Source organism: Prionailurus viverrinus, chromosome D2 (genome assembly GCF_022837055.1).
Source record: "Prionailurus viverrinus isolate Anna chromosome D2, UM_Priviv_1.0, whole genome shotgun sequence".
Classification (NCBI taxonomy): Eukaryota; Metazoa; Chordata; class Mammalia; order Carnivora; family Felidae; genus Prionailurus; species Prionailurus viverrinus.
Genome location: NC_062571.1, coordinates 7,336,540 through 7,359,050, shown reverse-complemented (window position 1 = coordinate 7,359,050; position 22,511 = coordinate 7,336,540). Strand labels below are relative to the sequence as shown.

The following is a 22,511-nucleotide window of genomic DNA, read 5'->3' as shown; positions in this document are numbered from 1 at the left end:
AGAATTTATGAAGTGCTAAGGCCCTAAAAAAAGTGCCTCTCTTAAACATGAGTAGACGGATACTCTACTCCCAAGCTGACAAAGGCCCATGTTTTTATAACTGCAGGCTTTGCAGGACAGCAAGGGAAAAGAAAACTTACAGAAAACTTAATCACATTTGGCTGCCCATCATTTAAAATTTCAATAAATTTAAGCGATTTAAGTTACACTCTCATTTAATAAAACACCCACACAATGACAAGAATGAGACTTTAATCAGTTTTAAGTGGAGTTTATAACACTAAGAGATAAAGGGTTGTTAACAAACACAATAACAAATGGACATCTGATTGGTATGAGGCATTATCCTGTACACATCGTATTTTTTTGTGTATCCTCAGTGCATAGCATTTACACACAGAGCCACTGCTGCACAGCACAAGAGTATCTGAAGAGGCTGAATCAGAGTGAGGCTGTTTAACAGACTGAAATTTTTTAGTATATATAATCGATATGAAAACAGATTGAACTTCTGAACTGGCAGGGTAGAAGGCAGCTGGGCCAGACACTGCAGTTCGAGCCCTCTGGTGCACAGTTCCACCCCTCCGTCCGCATGCACGACACATTGACAGTATTTAAAGGTAAACGAGGCACTTTGTGGCAACCACAGCCATCGTTATGAACATATTGCACAAATTTTCTAGAACTAAACATGTAACTTGTACCCTACTTTTACTTTTTAAAGCTGAAACATCTGATGCTGCCGGTAAACTCCACTTAAGTTTATAACCTGTGCCACAGCAAAGAATGGTGATGCTATTTCTTCAACTACGCCTTAATAATTATGGCAAAAAAAAAAAATGTTCAAGAGGAGCTACAGAGGACTTGTGATGGTACAGGGCCCAATTGTAAGCTTTCTTAAAAGTGATGCCTTCAAGTAACTTCAGACATGTAAGCGGCTGCACATCCAAAGAGTCTAAGTAAGAAAACATTCCAGAAACTCAAAGAGATTACCTACAGAATGCATTTCAGGCTAATTATGAATACTGTCATAAATAAAGTTTTAATTAGGACTCAAAAACCTTTCAGTCATAGCAATTCTTGTCAAATTCTATGGGGATGGTAACTGAAATAAAGGGGAGTAGTATGTATAATATATATTTATATATATAATATATATATATATAATGCCATTTTTCCATTTCCAATGACTACACCATAAAATGTAAGCAAGGCTTCTCAAAAACATTGAAACATTCAAAATCAAAACCCTCATTCAGACCTTCACATTCCAAAGGAAAGATAATAACAGTGCAAAAGCCCATTATAACGTCATTATTTATGACCTGGCCCTCCATGTTACATATTGGAACAACACAAGTTATGTTTTAATAATATACTGTGCCCAAAAGTGTAACAAATAACAGTATTAATAACTATCATCAAAACATGAATAGTTGATTTTCATTTTAGTCAACAATTTTCAGCTTTTACGAAAGAAAAGGTGGCATATAAATTTCAATGCTGAGATCTTAGCAACAGTTGTCTCTAACTTTACCAATTTAACTGGTGAGCAATCAGTTCTCTGTATATCAATGTTTCAATACAAATGTGTAAATCCTAAGAGCTTTGTTAAAAATTTAAAAATTTTTTATTTGTTGAATGAAACTGATGAGGTATGGAAAACATGTCAACATTATATATACCAAGAATATTTTTGATGAAGTTCTGCCTAATCTGTTCACCATCAAACTCTAAAAATGCTGCTCTAATAGGTCCTAATGCAATCTGTATTTGTAAATTAACTAGGGTCAGACCACAGCTAGTGAACAATTTCAGCACCAAGAAGTTATTGAAAATGAGATTTTACACCATTAAGAAATCAATTGGCTGGATATTTCAATGTTTCAAGGTCAGGGTAGAATTTGAAAGACACCAAATTTCGGGGGTGGGGGGACTTCTTTTTAATAACATCTTCACATTAGCTTTACAATAGTAGTTGTATTCTGCTTAAAATCATATGCAGTCTGGGCATATCAAATATATGATATTTAAGAAGTGAAATTGAAGCCCTAGTCCTAACTCTAGCACTATGAAGAAACGATTCAACACTGCACATTAAAAAAAAAAAAAAAATCTATTCTTTCAATAAAAATCGATAAAAGCATTATGTGGGACAATTTCTACTGAAGAAGTAAATGCCTTATTATTTGTGCAGTGTTGAAAATTTACTGCAACTCTAATTTCCTTTTTAACACAAATAATGTCCTTTTAAATATAAACATTATATGTATTCAGTATTCAAGTAAAATTCCCTAACAGTTAATGACATTTAAAAAATGTGCAAAACTGCAAAACTCATTGTAATAGAATGTGTAAGGTCAAAAGGGTGGGACGGCTGACAGCTATCGGATTGAATAAGTGCATCATAAATCTTTAAAGAAAAAAAACGCTTACTGTAGAATCTCAAATTGAAATTTCCTGTGCAGCATTACAAAATATTTTATATTCAATGAGAAAAAAAGCAGCTTGCAGGCAGCACATGAAGCATCCACAGCAGGTATATGATTGAAAACTAATAACGTAAGTGTATGCAGTCGACTGATGTAGGTACTAATAGCATCTGACTTTTCGCACTGGCCTTGATTACACAGGAGATGGAGCGGTCACTACAAGTGAGAAAACATATTTAATAAGTCATTGTCAATTTTTAAAATGTTTCAAGCCCATTCTGTGTTGATAGCCTCCACATTTATATGGTTAAGTCATTGTTGCTGTGTTTCTTATCTATGACCACATTATTTTTATATCCCTTCATTTGTGGATTCTTAACAAGTTGTGGAAGGTTCATTCCTGTACCCCAATACAGATTCACTCCCTCTAGCTGCCTTTTCTAGCACCAATATGCTTAAAAAAAAAAAAAAAATGCACAAAACAACAAGCAGTGACAGCGGCCAATTCCTCAAACGTCCAGATTAATAACTGTAGCATGCTAAAGAAAGGTGCGTGGAAATAGCTGGAGACGGCATACGGTCCAGAGTCCAGCGTGAAACCCATCCCTTTCTGAGCACTCCCTCCATCCCCGACCCGAACACATGCATGAGAATGTAGCGGAACCCTCGAGAAACTCCTCTTAGCCAACTGCAAACTTCTCTGTTGCCACAAGTGCAGAGGGGTAGGATGTGAACCTGTATGTCACAAAACTCTTTAGCCACTTCAGTTGGTGACAGAACACAAAATGAGAAATTCCTACGTATACACATCAGTCTGTCTCCACTTTTTATAAAACTGGAATAAAATGGGAAAGTGCCATCTTTATTTATCCTAATTGAATTTTAAATGTCCTTTTGACACAAAAAGGTATATACATGACACAGCTACACAACCTTTTTTCAACTGGACAACAAGTGTCAAAACCCTGTGGATGTATAGGGTAAAACAAGATTGGTCAGGAAAAGAGAATTGTTCCTATTAACTGGTAATCTGACACAATGTCCTATTGCCATTAAAAAAAAAAGGTCCAATTTCAGTTTATTCAAGTTTGTTTTCATGGTGTTTTATCCCTCGTGATAAAAAAAAAAATTCAGACTTTTGTAATTTGTGTATGCTGATCTTCATCAAAAGGTTCATTCTCTGGATCAGAGTCAGTGGTGTCAGAATATCTATAATGATCAGGTTCATTGTCACTAACATCTGGTGTTACAGAAGTTGAACTGCTAGCCTCTGGATTTGATGGCTCCTCTACTGTTTTTGTGAAGTACAGCTTCACCTGGAGAAAAAAAGAGAAGGTTTAAATGGAAAAATCCATAAATCTGACTAATCTTAAAAAATAGAGATCTTTACTAAGTAATTTAACAGATTTGTTTTTAAAAGCGCTACGACAAATATGATCTTTAAAAGGCAGCTGCCTTTTAAATGACCCTCTTCTTCAGATTCCCTCTATGTTCTTTCTTACAATACATTAAAAAGTTATACTGGAATGTTAAAATACTAGTCTTTAATAAGCATAAGCTGCAAGCACGGACTAAATAATTCTACAAAAGAAACGCACTGAGCCCGAAGTTCATCAAGTTTACAAAATGTATTTTCAATATCGAAATTCAACGTACAAAGAGCTGAGTTCCGAAAGAATATTTCACTTACTACCTGTCTGAACCTCAATATGTTTTCTGATACAAAGGATACTGAACAAATACAAAGGCCATATCATAAAAATACTGATCAACAATGATGTATAGGATCCCATCAGCCCTAAAAACCTCCCATGAGGAGAGAACATCACACAGTGATCAGAACAGCGGACCAAGGGCCTTTTTACAGGCACAGCCGAGTTAACTGTCAAACAAGTCAACAAAGGCAGGTATTTCTGTTTTAAAGGCGAGGAAGCTAAGGCCCAGAAAGTTCAGGCAACTTGCTGAAGGCCACATATCTAGTAGGTGGTGGATGTGAGGCTTGGGGGAGATCTGGCAGGAAGCCCCTCGCTCATTCTCTTAAATCGGCAGCCCCTCCCCCATGGTCCAACAGTCTTCATCAATTCTTCTCTTCCACCCAAAATCCGTTCCATCAGTAACTCCTTTCAGTTCCACCTCCAAAATACCATCCGTCCCCACCCTGACAGCTTTTCATTGTGTCCCACAGCCACCACACTAGTCCAAGCAAGCACCGTCTCCACTGGATTAAACCACAGCAACAGCTTCTCAACTCACCTCACAGCTCCGTTCTTGCCTCCTCTCCCTACTCTCCTCTCCAGTCTACATTTTGAAGGAGTGGACAGAATGAACTTTTAAAGACAAAATTCAGATTACATCCATCCTGTGCTGCAAACACACCAACGTCTTCACACGCAGACTCGTGTGCTTTAGTCAAAATGACTCCTCCACTGCTCCTCAAAACTACCCAAATTATTCCTGTCTCAGGACTTTTGTAACTGTCTCTGTCCTTCTCTCTTTCCCTAGATATTTATATAGCTCACTCGTTTCATTTAAGGCCCTGATTAAATGTCACCTGCTTGTAGAGGACTTCTCTTAACTATCCACCTAAAAACACACACCAAATGATCTCCACTTTATTTGTTCACAAGCACTTACCGTATTATGGTACTTGTTTACTGATAACTGAAATACTTTCTATATGTAATCGCAAATACATATTCTTGTGATATTAAAACAGAAAACAATAAAACTAGAGGACGTCACACTGTAAAAGCTAGTAATTAAGGAAAATACAGTGCTAGGTAAAAGACCATCATCAATGGAAACCCGTGAATTCTAAAAGACACTTATAGACACTTAAAAGAAATATAAGATCTAAAGCCACTTAAAAATGGATTTATTTTCACTTAAACATGTAGCCCCTTTATTTTTATTATTACTAGCAATATTCTTATACTTACAAGCTATAGTTAGGCTTGTTGTATACTACAAAAATGGAATGAGGCAAAACAAGGAAGAGAGAATTTTTTAAAAGAGAAAAGAGAAGGGTACGGTGAAATAAAGGGGGGAGGGTCAAGTAGAATAAGAAATAAGAAAGGAGAAAAAAAGGGCAAACTAACCACTTGGAAATATTTATAGATCAGCTTTTCATAGAAAATTCTTATCTACAGACAGGAGCAGAAATACACACACACATCACATATAGATAAAAGTACATGAAGCAAATACTTCCACAATATGAGGAAGCGGACAGAGTTTTAGAATGGGATTAACACCAGAGGATGATGAGCAAAGGCCTTCCAGGGCACGAGAGACCGAAGCTAAGGCTACAACAGGAAGACCGAGTGCGGGAAGGGCAGGGGAAAGGCGGAGGGTCGAGAGGTACAGGGAGGAAAAAAGAACCAAAAGGACTGGAGGCCGGAGAGCTTGGCCTGTGGAAGAACTGAAGACAGCCCAGAATGGGGGACTCTCGGGGAGCAGGGGGCATATGGCTAGTGCCGACGTAGGAGGGAGGCCTGTGCTGAATTAGGTAGGTCCTATCAAAAAACCACAAGGTCTTTAAAAAGGATGAACAGGAGTGACACAATCACATCTATTTTAAGCTCACTCTGTGGAGCTGAGAATATATGGGAAGGGGACAAAGGTAGGAATTGTAAGAACATTCCCTAGAAGTCATTCCCAAATGACTGAGCTCCCTTCTACTTCTTTCTTCCCCCAGTCCTACTTCACATCCTGCTTAAACTTAACTCCCCTTCCCAACCCCTGCCTCAGATTTCACCAAACAGCCACACAGAAAGGGTTAAGAAAAGAAAAAAAAAAACATACTTTTTTTTTCTTTACTCTGTGTGCATCCTTGTTAGAAACTCAAGTTACTGATATGTAAATATTGCTTCTAAATAGTACTTAATTTAAAACTTAGTCATGCCAAGTCCTTCACCAGCTATACACCTAAAATTGGACACACACATACATAGAGCCACCCAACAATTCCTCAAAATGTTTTTGACTGACCTTAAAATTTGGAGAAAAGTATCGGTTGGCCTTGTCTTTATTTGCTTTGTCGAGATCATTTTTTGTTAAAGTGAGTACTAGATATTCCTTGTCATTATCTGCACGCTCTATACTGCAAATACTATCAATTTCTTGATCACATAGACTTCCATTTTCTACTTTTTCTGAGGTTTCCTCTGGTCCTGGTATGAAGAATGTATTTACCCAAAAGTGAAACATTTTGTCCTTAAAAAAAAAAAAAAAAGACAGATTGTAAATTTTTTTAAAGAAGAAAATATATCCCCTATATTCAACATCTGCCCCAAGAAGTCAGTAACATAAGCCATGTGTCGTTTGATATTTTGAATAAAGACAAACACACAAAACTTGGCAGTCTGGGTTATCTGCCACATCTAACTCACATAAGATTATTCTTTTGTTCAAATTTTAGACCCAAAATGGAACTCCACAAGTTCCAAAATAACTTACTTTTGTTTTAAAGCCTTAAGTAAAATATCACCTTTCTTGTCTAATGTTAGCTTTAAGAAATGTTTTGAGTTCATATGTATGTATGTATTTAAAAAAAAAAAATCGTAAGTGGATTTAATTTCCTCTGTCTCAACAAGTTATCTACTACGAATTTAATAAACGTTCCTGAAAAGTCAGCACAACTTCTCAAGATAGCAAGGTGGGTACATTTCTACTTCTGAAGCAATACAAACAAACATTAGGTGGCTCCTGCTCCTCACACGACAGTACGAGTGAACGTTTGGAGACTTTCACAATGTGGGGGAAGGAAGACCAGCAATTCTGACTTTTTTTATGTTATAAAATGCCTATTTTTTAAAAATCGCTTCTTACTTATAATATGAGGTCTTGTTAATCAAAAAACACACCAGAAGTTCATGACTTAGAAGCTTTTCCTGACCAACACACAAAATGCTCTCTCTCTCCCCCCTCCTAATTACTGGAAGTTGGCCTGTACAGATCACCTGACAGTTAATGATGCGCAGCCTCCTTGTGGCATCTCATCTCATTTAAATTGCCGGTTAAATCCTTTATTCTAATTTATCTTCAAGTTCTGTTTATTTTCCCAGAAAGATGGTAAGACCTTTAAGTATCTTACATTTAAGTGTCTTTTTATCTTTTAACAGTACCTAGCAATGTCATATATAAGTCTTTTAAAAAATATTAATTGCAATTATCTTAGCAAAGTCATTGAATTAGTAACTATATACATATTTTACTTAGAGTCAGAAGAACATAAGCTAGTAATATTTAAATCTCCACAAGTGTGGATTCTGTATAGATAACTGATTACACTACAATGGTTTTTGTTTAAATCACAGCAACATTTCTAAAAGGTAGGGGAAATCACATAAAATGGAAATAAACATGAAGTAATCCCAGATACAGATGTATTACAAATAATGATCTAATCTTAAATTCTGCATGTATTAAAGTAATGTACAGATGATAACTGAAATAAGAACTTATGCACTCCTAAAGGTATAGGGAAACAGTGATGCAGGTGCCTGTTTTCAAAAGAAAATATAAAACTTTATGTGTACCAGTCTTATAACAAACAGAAGGAAAAGAAATACTTACCTTAATTTTAAAACACTTGCTAATGCTTCCTGGATTATTGAAAAATAATTTTCCAAAGTTACTGAGATATATTTAACTTTCATTTATACAGAATAGGTAGGAAATGGGTTTCTGGCGGGAAAAAATCAGCTCAACGTTTTGTAGAGCTATGTGGATTCCCAGCTATGTGGATTCTGGATATAGGAGACTGTATTTCTTTGGATAAGTCAAAGTAGAATTTAAAATTTGTGTAATAAATGAAACTTCCTCTTATTTTTTTTTTTTAAAGCTAAATATCAGGAAAACCAAATCAGTCCTATTACTGAGAATGTCTAAAGACTGGCAATACATTATCTAGCATGTTCCATGAGCAGTACCAACATGCAAAGGTAGTATTTTTGTCCACTACTACCCCAAAAGTTTGCACCTTAGGCACACTCACCTTAAATGTTCACTCAGTATTGTAAGCCAAGATAGTTTAAGAATGAGCTCTCGCATTCCCTAACTTAGCTCAGTAAGATGCAAACCTCACTAACTCCCTAAACCTGCATATTTAATAACACACTGTTTTCATTCTTTATTACTTCCTTTGCATATTAACAGATCTTCTATCTAAAATTCAAAATATTCGATAAACTTGAGGAAGTTAAATATAAAATGATCTGGTCTCAGGAAACATGAACCCTAATGGGGGGGAAATGGTTTGTGTCATTACACAAGACCATGAAACACATCTTTATTTATACACAAACACTAAATCTTCTAGAAACTGATGGCCCCTTGCTAATTTCTTAGTGCCTGCTCATCCTTTCCAGAAGGATTATAACTGATTTAATGGGGTATACAATCTTTAATACTTTTACAAAATTTATCTGCATAACCCAACTTAAAGAATGTTCATCTCAAATTAGAATGTCATAAGAGGGGCGCCTGGTGGCGCAGTCGGTTAAGCGTCCGACTTCAGCCAGGTCACGATCTCGCGGTCCGCGAGTTCGAGCCCCGCGTCGGGCTCTGGGCTGATGGCTCAGAGCCTGGAGCCTGTTTCCGATTCTGTGTCTCCCTCTCTCTCTGCCCCTCCCCCGTTCATGCTCTTGTCTCTCTGTGTCCCAAAAATAAATAAACGTTGAAAAAAAAAAAATTAAAAAAAAAAAAAAAAAAGAATATGTCATAAGGACTTTCCCTTCTAATAAGACTTTTTAACATCAGAATGGCTCATCGATGCTGTAGTACGCAAAGCGTGTGCAGATTGAACAGAAAACCAATTATAATTCATGAATGTCTGTCATAAAATATATCTTATAATCTCTCCTTACAAAATGATTTCTGCTTAACCAAATACTTTAAGCGAAAGATCTAAGGTCGCCGTCCGAGGTATGGTGAGTCCGGGTATTTTTCCCACTACGAGTAAAGTGCAAACCTTTTTTAGCATCTTGTTCTGTTTGTGGAAGAACTCTACTTTGATGTCACCACACACAGGCAGCGGCTGAGGGAACTCGAAGTACATGAACTTGTCTTCCCGTCGTGTGGGTCCCGAATTGGAGGAATAGATCTTCACCTTGAGCTGGCAGACCACAAACTGAGGATCTGCGTGGTGAGATACACATTAGCATCATTTCACAGGAAATGCCTTCAAGTGCCAGACTGCCAAAAACTGTTTCAATGATTACTATTAGCAATATACACAAAACAGTAATTCTGCATCTGTAACCCTGATCTAAGACAAATCGACGGAAAAACTAAAGTCAAAAAACATAATCAGTCCAAAAGTTTCTCTAACTTGTACCTTCAACATAAGGTTCTACTCACTGTATGAAAACCAATCTGTTTTACAAACAGTAAGTCCCAACATTAGACTTCTGGCACTGCAGTTAACATCAAATTTTAACATTAAGTTCTAAAATACCTAACATAAACTAGATTGATAATTAAAATGCTACAATAATTTCCTGGCACATTCATATTTGCTGCAGTATTTTAAAGTCTCTACCATGTAACAAAACCCACCAAGTACAAACCGGTGTTCACAACAGGCATGAGAACATAATCTGTAACAAAGTTATACGAAATTCCATAAACGCAAGACTGAATATTTATAAACAAAACAGAACAAAACATTAATCATGATTTATTTTACCTATAGCTCACATTTTATTTCTTAAAGGTATATAAAGCCATCATCATGAGAAACAGGAAGAAAAGGATGTGAAATGTTCGCAAAGAAATACAACGGACTCAAGCACCAATTGAGGCACAAGCCCCCTCCCTCCAAACACACTGCATTTTCATCAACACATATTTTGGCTTTGGCCCCTGTCTGTTTCAAAATAAAGGGAAGGACTACATGGTTTAGTGAGTAACCTTATGAATAAGAAGTGTGTGTTGAAGGAAATATGTCAAGATAATCAAGAAGTAAAATCCTAAGCCTGCAAAGAGTACTAGAAATTTTCGTATATGTTCCATTCACACACACACACACACACACACACACACACACACAGGCATAAAATACTCAGCACCAAAAGGCATCATCCTTAAAGATGAAAAAAGAAATATCACATTGTTTATAAATGTGGCCAACAACTGAGAACAAAGCAAAAAGCTTATCCAAGCTAGATGAATTTTCTGGTTTAATAAACATGTGCTGGCCCATCTATGCAATATCAAAAGCAGTATCAGCACTCACATAATAAATAGGTTTGATAACAGCATACTGGGCTTTTCTAATATGAATTTGTGAGGCACTTATCATGAGAAAAAGGGCACTCCAAAAAAGGGAAAATTCTACCAAAAATCCGTCAATAATTTTCACTCCCTTGACTAAAGGTTCAAAGTACGAGCCATTTTACAGGATTTTACCTGATTCCGAAATTTTCTAGCTTGAAGAAGCAAACAAAAAGGTACGATTTCAAAACTGTGATAAAAATCGGCCAGGATGAAAATGCCTTGTAATCTTATTAATTCAAACTCCTAATTCAGAACCTGATAATCCTGATTTTAGGACTTCAAACTGCATATTAACTGTATAAGCCAGATTTCAAGTGAACTACAACTAAAATGTGTATCTTCAGGAACCCCAGAATAGTCAAATCAATTCATAAGCTAATTACAATTCAGTGTTACTTAGACTTTACCCCCAAAACTAAGATAAAAAGTTTTAACAAAATTAAGTGGAAAAGATTTTCTCAAATCACTAAAGAAAATAATTTTCCCTACATTGTAAATTTCCCATTTTAGGTATCTCACACCTAATTTATCAGAAGTCCAACAAGAGTATGGTTCTGCTGACTTCTAGACACAGTTCATATATTTTTCCTTTGATGTGACTGTGCTCTAAAGAAATGACAAGTCAATACCTGGTAAACAAAAATCAGAATTAAATTTTTTTGACATGTGCATACTGATAGAGTATTGACAGAAAAATCACAGTGATCATCTTGTTAACATTTTAACCCTTTTTGATGTTAAAAGTAGAATAGCTTTTCCTTTATTTAGAAAATATTAAGACAATTCTCAAATATGAAAGAGGCCGCTAACCCCTGACAGCTCTGCAGAAAATGTTCTATTTTCACAAGTTTTCTTTTCTTCACTGACTCCTTATCTCCTCTTGAGCCCAACCCTGCAACTCCACATCTCCATCCTCACCATCCCAGCCCCTCTGGGCCTCACCATCCCAGCCCCGTGTGACCCTTTCATAGAAGGCTGGTTAACCTCTAGCTCTGTTTCCTGATGCTCCCCAAAGTATCAGATAGACTCACACCTAACAGTCAGACCCATACTTTCAAGCACTCACTATCTTCATGTAAACAGCTCACCTTCACCTGATTAAGACGGGGTTAAAACCCAAAACATTCATGTCTCCAAGTCTCCGTGATACTCATTTTTTCTTTCATACCTTCTCTGTGTATTAATCACATGGCCAGAATCAAAACTGACAAAATATCCAGATATAAATGGCAAAGCAAAAAGTAATCAAATCCTACTGATGGCCTTAGCAAAGCACATCTGGCTTACGGCAAGTCACACAACTGGTTTCCCTTCCCCCGTTTTCCCCCATCTTGCAATCTCCACTTCCTACAAAGCCACACTTAAAACACAGCATATGCCTCCAGAATTGCCACTGATGCCATAGTATTTATCACCTCTAGTCTGATGACCCCATTCAAAGTCCTCTTATAGCCAGCCAGCCACACATTCCAGTCCTCTTCTATTCTCTGTGTCTACACTCCTGTCCAGCTCATTTCCTACTGGTATGCTTCAATGCAAGCTATTTCCTATTGCCTGTGATACTTCCTTCGGTTTTAATGCCAATCTAAACTGTATGCTTTCTCCAATGTTCAATGAGAATCCAACTTCCTCCATGAAACTATTTGACAAGCCCCAAAACTTTTATTTTTCTGAGTATACCATTTATAACTTATACATATAATCTCCCATTCAATTATGTATTGCTTTTGTTATAATACAGCTTCATTACATAGTATTAAATCACAGTGCATAAATGGAGAACTAGAAAACTGATACAGATTAAAAAGATGTCAGTAGTCAGTAATTTTAAAAGTTTAAATGTAATACTGAGAAGAGACCAAAAAAGAAAAGGCCACCACAATGTTTAAGTGGAAGCAGGCAGAGCACAACTGACAGATTTTTGCTAGAAGAGGTGAATGTGAAAAAATTACACTAGATAATAAGACTACTGAACTGAATGTTCTCCTCCCCTTAGCAAGTGTCCCTAATCTGTAATACCTTTCTTTCGGCTCTTAAACCTGATATCTACCCTACAGGAAGAGCAGGAGTTTTTCCTTCCTTCTTCCTTCTCCTCTATGAATTTAAGTCCCTATGTCAATTACCTCTGACAGTTCAGTGCCTTGCATTTAGAAGTTTTTATCAAAACATTATTATTGTTTTGATATAGCTGACTAATATAACAATGTTATATTAGTTTCAGGTGTACAACACAGTAATGCCACAACTCTACACGTTACGCTGTGCTCACTACAGGTGTGGGTACAATCTGTCACCATGTAACACTATTTCAGTACCACTGACTACATTCCCTATGCTGTGCCTTTTATCAGCACTTTTAAAAATTGTACTGAGATGACAAAAGCATCAGTGAGGTCTCTCAGAAGGCTATAACATGTTATATTAATAAATCTGTGGTCGTGATGAAATTATCTAGTTCTAAGAATGTAGGAAAGATAAGATGAAGGTGATTACACCTAATTGAAAAGGATAAACACAACCAAGAAATTAATTTCCTAGGTACACATTAATTTAGGGATAGAATCTTTTAATTACGTAAATATTTTCAGAAGCGAAACTTAAAGCTAAAAACTAAAATCACTAACAAATTACAGAACCTCACTGAAATATTATTAGAGGTATTCGAAGAAATAATGTAGTGGGATCTTATCTACAAACTACAAAACTGCACTCTAAATAATAAGTAAATAAAACGTATTTCTTAAACATGACAACATGGCTAATCACTGCCAAGGCAGAGCTAATATGTTTCTGATAAAATTCTGATACAGGAAAAAGCAGCAGCAGTCTGATCTTTCACAGGGTCGGATGATACTTCCTTCTATGCGTTTTCTCTTGACTCATTGCTCTGGGTCTGAGTATGAAGGCTCCTACCAGGCTGGCTGAGAACTCCAGCCAAGAATAGCAGAGAAGCAGAACAGGACTGGGGTGACTGAGGAAGGCTTACAGAGGTTAGGGTAAGCCAGAGGTCAATGTGAGGCAGACATCACCGACATTATTCTAGTTAGTATGTATCTAGGAAGTTTTCAGATCTCAAAATATCTTCATTTTATTGATAAGCAAACACAAAGACAGGTAGATGGTGTGCCCGGGGTTACACAGTACAGCAATGACAGAGCTAGAATGGGAACTTGGGTCTAAATCCAGGTTTTCTCTAATACTCCACATACTTTGACCCAACCGTATTCTCTCAATATACTTCAGCTTTTCACCATGTCTTATCATTTTTTTTCTTTTTGTTGTCGCAGTCACTATTACTATCACCATCTAGTCTTCCTAAGTATCAAGGAATCAGCCCCTGCCCCAACACCAATAAACTAACGAATCCCACTGCCACTCTGATGGTAGATCTCTAATGGGATAGGTTTTCCAGTTATCTGATCACAATTTAGGCTGCGTTTGGTAGATGCAGCAAAGAATGCTTCTTTCATAAACATAATTTTGCTTCCAAGACATTACATTTATTGGCTTTCTTAGTCCAATGTGCTACATTGAGCTACTTAATTAGTCTGGATAGTTCAGACATATATGCCCCTGCATAAATGTTAAGTGTTGTTTCTGTCTAGATTTTTATGTAAACTTCTACATATGTTCAGAAAAGTGTTCCAATACACGGAAGGATGAGAATTTAGAGCACTTACTGCAAGTTCCGCCACTGAACATTGGAATAGTTTCAAACATCATCTTGTGAAACAACAGTGCCACTGGTCTATAATCCAGATGATTCTTTAACAGGTAGCTATAATAATAAACATAGCGCCTCTGACTGGGAATAGTTACTCCCTGGTGGACAGGAAAAAAAAGAAAGAAAAGCCACATTCAAAAGAAAAATTCCATTATAGTTATTTCACTAAATTGTTATGGTTACATGGGTTGTGCCCACTGAAGAACATACACACATTAAAAATTTGACCTTAAATGATTAATATTTAAATCCACCTCAACAACACAGTAAATCAGAGCAACATCGGTACAAAGGAAAATACGAGAAGAACTTTTCTCCCTTAAAATCTAGTTATCACAATACCCTCATTTATTCAATGGTCACAGCAATTCCCCGGCCCAGGAACCCGATAAGCAAAGGCCACTGCCTCTGTGTCTTTACACACAGGGACTCCCGTAAAAATGTATGGACTTTCATTAAACCCACAATTCCTCAAAAGCTTGGTTATTTTTCAGGCAAAAGTATATCAGAATCAGCAGTGTACATGAAGGTACAGTGCCTTTAAGAGACAGAAACAGTAGCAGCAAAAAGTGATGGCCACAGACCCCAACAAATCCAGGAACATGTGGCTGGCATAAACGGAGACAAGAGTTCCACAACAGAGGTTCCTCAAGATGTCCCCAAGCTGCACGTATCTCTTTGCGGAAGAAACCAGGGATAGACATAATGTTTGAGAAAACTTAAGTATTACAAATGCTAAAAATATATTTAATTCATGTGCCATTAAAAAAAAAAAAACACTTATCTAAAGAAAAAATCTAATGTGCGCAGCCATGCATTTATTAGTGATGCAGAATAAATGAGGTATTAGGGTACTTTTTTAAGGTTTCTTTTCCTATTACATGTGTGACTTCAGAAAAAATCTTAAGCATTTTAACGTAGAAATAAAAGGCAAATAGTAACATTAAGCTGTCTGACAGTTAAAAGTGACTTGCAAAAAACTTAAAAGTATATTCAAGAGAAAAAAGAATGAGCAGTATTTTTAAGTTGTTATCTAAATTTCCTAATGTGTTAAGAACTCTGGACACAAATGCTTTCGATAAAGTACGTTTATGAGTTTAAAGACAGATACCCAGAATAGCAGGTAAACAGGTATTCACTGTAGTATTCTCAGTAATTTTTAAAAGTTAGCATAAGTTCATTACAATTAAAAAATACATAAAATGTCAAAAATGGATAAAAGCCATTTCAAATCAGGACAAACGATTTAAGATTTTGGCTCCAGTGCAAAGACCATACAATCAGAAGACTTGGATTGAAAGCTGACAGTCAAAATACAAACTCTGATTTGTTTCCTTGGAAAAATGAAGACAGTTAATAAACGGCCTATCTTCTTCACAGGATTCTCACGAGGATTAAACACTACATGCAGTTACACAAAAGCATGCTAAACTGACAAAACGTTATGCAAATCCTAATTAGTGGTTTTAGAAATTCTATCTATATTTAAAGTACAATTTTAGAAGAAATGGAATTTTAGTCCTGTGTACAGTATTTTCTTAAAGAAATAGCAGTGAAATAGTATTACTGTGAAAAGCTGCTATAAAAATTAATGTTAAAATCATTGTTAAAGTTTACAAAGTGTTTAAACTTAAAATGGTTTATCACATTATTTAATGCTACTTTGGCAAACAACACACTTTATCAAGATAAAACACAGAACTGCAAAGCAGGTTGGGGGAAAATAGCAGACAGAAGACGGCTGGGCAGGAAGGAACCTTTTTTGAACCATGTGAATTTATGATCTAGTCTATAAATTAAATTTAAATCTACAAAATTCAATCAATGGAAGTCCATAAGAAGACCAAGTTGTCAAATTATTTGTTGGGGTTTAGTGGAATGACAGATGACCTCTTCCTCTTTATCTTCTTGGTATAAGTTTGTATGAGTAATTTAAAGGTTTTCAAAGCTTTAATTTTTCTCAAGTAGCAAGTGATTGGTAGCATATCTATAATGCAGCTGTTTATATACAGAGTCAATCCTTACCCAAAGGGCTAGGCACATGTATACAGAAAGAATGTATGAATGTGTTAGATGTCAACACTGCATAAATCCTTGTGTCTAAATATAAGCTGAACCAAATTACTGACACAATTCAAAGAAAAACACTGAAAAGCACAACTTAAATTTAATTAATGACTTTACCATCAAATTATGCATAATTAAGCTTCCGCAGCTTAACTTTGTAATTCCTACCTACCAGCACCTCCAATTCACTATATTCGGATTAGCAGACATAACAAAGTTGCAAGGCTCAAATATGTATGGACCCCAGGCCTCAATGTGTCCTCTCTCTTCTCATCTCTCATGGCCACGATGCACACTTACTAAAATTTAATTAATGGCACAATGAATCAAACTGTTATCTAGATTTTGAAATGAGTGAGTGCAACTTCTGTACTAAATTGACAATGCAAATTTATAACACTTGAAATATTGTATTTCCTGGATTCATATACTGAAAATAATGGCTTATGTGCATGTTTTACCTATAGCATTTTGAATATAAAGACTTCATATAAAATATCTTTTAAACTCTAAGAAATGAACATTTTTAGGCTCTTCAAAATTTGTTTTACACATATGAAAAGTGGGCTAACCTTTAAAGCTCCTGGAGATTAAAAAATACTACATGTTTTCAAAATGTCCACTTTTCATTTAAATGAACCAAGAACATTTAAGCTTAAACTGGTCTATAACTATACCCTAAAAGTTATTTCCACCCTCTACCACTAATGACCCACTCTAAACGGGAAGAAAATTACTTATAGTCTTCACCTTTTTATCCTCAAATATAACTTCTAAAACATTCTAATTTTAGCTATACTTAGCATTCTTCAGACCTACTTAACACCACATTCCTGGCCATCATCTCAAAAGGCAGCCCTCGATTCTCCGAACCCCTGACGCTCACAGACCAGGAGGAAGGGTTCAGGAGGAGGCTTGGTGTTCCTCCCACTGTTTGTCAGCCCACTTTCTACAGTCTTTCCTCGGTCTCCCTGACTCCCGATTTCCATCATTCGATACCTCGTTCTTCTGGCATGCACGTATTAAACGCTCGACCACGGGGATTTCAGCGCTCTGTCGAACCGCCTCTCTTTCCATGCTGTCCCATACATCATCCTCAATGAATTCAGCTCCTATTTCACTGGGGACCCTTAGGTCATCCAGTGTGGGCACTCACCAAATTCCCTTCTCCCATCTTAAAATTTCTTCACTCCTGATATTTTATACAGGTGTCTCTTCATGTTCACCTAGGTTCCATATTGGCAATCGCTCTATTAATTAACCTCTCTCTGGCATTTGCCTTTGCTCTGTTTCCTCCAAATAATCAGCTCAGGTAACCCTCATTCTTTATCCAAAACAAACAATTTAAAGACTGAAAATTCACACTTTCCCCAAATCCTGTATCTCTCTCAAATTGACATCCTCTTTCTCTATATAAACTCTGAAAAGAGGATGCCTGGGTGGCTCAGTCAGTCAAGCATCCGACTCTTGATTTCAGCTCAGGTCATGATCCCAGAGTCGTGAGATCGATCCCTGTGTCAGGCTCCACGCTGAGTGTCAAGCCTGCTTGAGATGCTTGCTCTCTCTCCCTATGCCCCTCTCCCCTGTTCATGTGCACGCTCTCTTGCTCTCTCTCTTAAAAAAACAAAAACAAAAAAACAAAAAACAAAAAACAACTCCCAAAGGTAAGCCTCCACTCCTTACCTCATAGGAATCTGTTATTATGAGGCTGATTTCTTCATGGTCATTTCCTACTATTTTCTTAGTCCCATCTTGGATCACTTTTTGTCACCATTTTGAAAATTCTCTGCCTGTCACAGGACCCAATCTCTAAAGGTTTTCTCCTATCCTTACTGGCTATCTTGTTTCTTCTTGTCCTTAAAGGTAGGCATACCTCAAAAATCTGATCTTAGAGAGCCCCTCTTTGTCAATCCTCTGTTATTTATAGTAGTTTAATTATCAATCTTAAACATTAACTCCAAAACCTGTGTCCCTCAATATGACTTCATTCCCAACTCCCAATCCAGAATCTCCAATACTTGGCTGTACATTTCTAGCCAAAAACTTTAGAAGCATTTAAAACACACCATACCCAAAAACCGAAGCTTTCATATTCTTCCAACCTCTTGTTATTTCTATTAATGATATTCACTATTTTCTCCAGCACCTGAACCCAAAACCTCTTATAATACCACCACCACTATTGTTTATTGAACTCTTACCATGTTCTTTGCTTTGTTCTAAGTATTTTCATAAATATAATTTAGTACTCAGGAAGTGGGTATTATTGGTAACACCATTCTATAGATGAGGTCAGGTCACACATCTTACAAGTAATGGCACTAAATTTCATCCTGGTGCTCCAACTCCAGAGTTTACACTCAACCACTGATACAATCCTGCCATCTTCTTCCTGCTAGACTAAAGCCAAGAATCTGAGAGACAGTAGTGATATACACAGGGTTATAGAAAAAAAAGGTAAGGAAACCCCAGCAGTACAAGAAAGGTCTAGGCAGCAGCGTAAAGGCAGAGATTGGTAGGTGTATCAACCACCTGGCATATGCACACAATACACAAACACAACCCCCTCCCCCCACACACACACAGAGTACACACAAAATGAAAGGCAAACCGGAGGTTAAATTCATTTAGAATATACATTTTAGGTTCTTACGCATCTATTCAGATGCCAGAGTCCAGATTTTGACTGTGAAATACCTCTCCAAATACCAGTTCCAATTTTCTGTGGCTATTCTGGTTCAGCCACCTTCTAAATTTTGCAATAGCCAACTGATTAGCAGCCTCTGATTTATCTATTCTCCAATCTATTTTTATACCACTCTGTGATTGATTTTACAAACTGTAAGATTAATCACACTGACAATTCAAAATGCTAAATGGTTTCCCAGTGCCTACCTAAATAAGAAAATTTATCACACATTGTAATTCCGTAACAACATAAAAAAAATCTGGGAAGTTTTACATATTTTCTAACATCTAGACCAACTTAGATGATATAATTATTTGATACTTCCAGGTTTGATAGCAGCCACCTGAAATGCAATTCAGATCAGGTACACCTTGAGGTCTCCTATACATTTAGATTCGTGGATGGCCTGTTTAAATTTTGTATTTCATCTTCAAGCAGTGATGTTCATTGAAAACTGCCGGCTTCCAATTGAAAATTTCAAATTCATTAGCACACACCTAGACAGAGTTTAGTTACCTGCACCTTGTAGTTTCATCACCTTTGTCAAACTTAATCATAGTTTTTGTTTCCCCTCCCTCTCCTTTTTCCCTGAAAAGAGCTTTAAGAGAGATGTATTGATTTTACTAGCATTTTCGTACAGTCAAGTGTTTGAGATCGTCAGCGCAAATGGTTTACTGTTTACTACCTCACAAGTTTAGATTTCCATCTTTACTAATTCCTCTTTCCTACTTGCTATTATCTTAATAATCTTTATTTGTATTTCTCCCCTGACCCAAAGTTATTTAAAGTAACTGGTTTTAAATTTCCAAATGGTTGATTTAGTTAAACTTTGTAAAAACAGCTCTAGCTCTATTGAAGTATAATCAAGGAACGGGGTTTATATAATTCTACTTGGAGAGGAGATTTTCTTTGTAGTTGGCCTAATGAATTATTAATCTTTTGTAACTGTTGTGTGGATGACAAAAAAAGAAAAAAAGATACATTTTATGGGCTAATTTTTAATATATTACTCAAGTCATCTATAGCTCTTATTTTGTACCTTCTTGGTCCTCAAGTAGATTAAAGATTCCTATTATCACTCCTTTACTGTCAATTTTTTCTTCATTTCTGCCAGCGTATGCTTACTACATTTGATGTTATGCTTAGCACGTAAGAGTTCATACCGCTCTGTCTTCACTGTGGAGCGCTCCCTGTGTTAATACAAAATGACATACTTGATCTAGTTTTATACATCTTGTTGTAAATGCACTGATAATGATATTCTGTCATCTGCTTTTGAAATTTACATTTGCCTGCTGTATGTTTAATAGACCACTTATTTTTCTAACCTGAATTGTTTGATGTAAGCCCCTTGTATGTGATTAATCTCTTAAAAAACAGAAACTTAAAAGTATTGGTTATACACACCTTTCAAACCTAGAATACTGTCATAGTGCTTCCAGGTCAGAACACCACCTGGATACCAGAACACAAGATATGCAATGTTTTGCTCATATTCTGTGCATTGGGACCTTCAGATCATTTTCTCTAAGATGAATTCATAATCTAGATTCCTCAGTTAAAAAAGTAATTTTAGGGGCGCCTGGGTGGCTCAGTCGGTTAAGCAGCTGACTTCGGCTCAGGTCATGATCTCGCGGTCCGTGAGTTCGAGCCTCGCGTCAGGCTCTGTGCTGACAGCTCAGAGCCTGGATCCTGTTTCAGATTCTGTGTCTCCCTCTCTCTGTGACCCTCCCCCGTTCATGCTCTGTCTCAAAAATAAATAAACGTTAAAAAAAAAAAAGTAATTTTATACCCCAGTAAACGTTTCACTAGCACTTCTAAACTAAGAAATAATGTTGATGCTTTAAAATAATAGTGCTTGCTTGAAGCTTGAAAATCTGTTTCACAATGTTTCAACAAAGGAAGAAATCTAGCTCCTAGGAATGGCTATTATTACAATGACAACATCTAACAGTAGTTACTGTATATTAAACTAAGTGCCAGACATTTTACATAGCTCCCTAACACTACCACAACTGTATAAGACAGACACTATCACCTCTGTTTCAAGGATAAGAAAACAATCCCAGTACGCATAATTATCCTGTCCAAAACTAGGACCTGAACCTAAATGTGACTTTGATTCTAGAGTTTTACACTCCAGTGTCCTGGGTTTCATTAATAGTACACAAACTAACAAGGTAATATGAAAGAGGTCACCACCTCTTAGAACACAGTTTTTCCCATCTATGAAGAACCTCCAAAGTTGAGAGTAGAACAGTGCTTCGTTCTGGGAAACTTGATTGTAAGTAACGTATTAAAAGTAGTGATGCATGAACCACAGAATCCTTGAGAATAATACGAAGCAGACAACTGATATTGTTCTCTCTGCACAGCATCCTTTCCCCTTTGGGAACTATCATTACCCCTATGGTTTCGGGGAAGTCAGGTGGACTGTCTTCTTCAGCTTTAGATAAATGTCCCAAGCGTCTGGCCAGAATGTTTGGTTCGGGGATGCATACATGCCCTAATCCAGGTAAATCAGCAGCCAATCTAGGAATTTCTGCTCATATTATAGCTCTCTTCCCATTGTAGTTATTAAAGTAAACCTTGCTATTATTGCAGAGAGCCTGCCTAAAAATAAAGCATATACAGAGGAAAGGAGAGAGTTGAGAGAAAGAGAGATTCTGGACACCTGTTAAGCATCTATGTCCAGGCCAGAGCTTTTATGGTAATATAATCCCATATAAATGCCTCCTTGGTTTAAGCTTTGTTAAGTTGGGCTTATGACAGGAAACTGAAAGCATGCTAATATAGCTTTTTTTTTTTTTTAAAGTTTCTATTTCTACTTTGGGGTTCAAAACAATAAAGAAGAATACTTTGCACAGAAGACAGTAATGTAGAAAGAATACTGTATTTGGGGTGCCTGGGTGGCTCAGTTGGTTAAGCATCTTACTGTTGATTTTGGCTAGGTCACGATCTCACAGTTCATGAGATCGTGCCCCACATCAGGCTCTGTGCTGACAGCGCGAAGCCTGCTTGGGATTCTCGCTCTCCCTTGCTCTCTCACTCTCTGCCCCTCCCCCACCCGCATGTTTGTATGCACTCTCTCTAAATAAACAAACATTTTTTTAAGAAGAAAGAAAAAAAGAATACTGGATTTGAGATTAGGAGGTATAGTTTTGAGTCATTACACAGGCAGATGAAATGACCTAGGACAGACTGATTTCTACAGATCTACTTGATCATTTATATCACAATAGGTCTGAACTAAGTCATTGCTAGAGTTCTGCAGTGTATAAAGAGCTTATAATTTTATGAATATATAGACTGTATAACA

General features: G+C 36.7%; 1 protein-coding gene across 6 annotated transcripts in view; it reads right to left on the bottom strand.

Annotated features, from left to right (window-relative positions):
- Positions 1–235: 235 nt before the first annotated feature.
- The window catches only part of PTEN (phosphatase and tensin homolog), a 93,531-nt gene continuing 71,255 nt past the window's right edge, over positions 236–22,511 (bottom strand). For 3 of the 6 annotated variants that reach the window (XM_047825162.1, XM_047825163.1, XM_047825164.1), the window contains 4 exons: positions 14,393–14,534; positions 9,406–9,572; positions 6,423–6,647; positions 236–3,748 (listed from right to left, as the gene is read on the bottom strand). In XM_047825162.1, coding sequence (XP_047681118.1) covers positions 3,563–3,748; positions 6,423–6,647; positions 9,406–9,572; positions 14,393–14,534 — 720 coding nt within the window. In that variant the 3' untranslated portion in view covers positions 236–3,562. Of the gene's footprint in view, positions 3,749–6,422; positions 6,648–9,405; positions 9,573–14,392; positions 14,535–18,704; positions 18,904–20,231; positions 20,383–22,511 lie in introns of those variants that run through there. The other 3 variants (XM_047825165.1, XR_007145314.1, XR_007145313.1) reach the window with 3 other exon arrangements.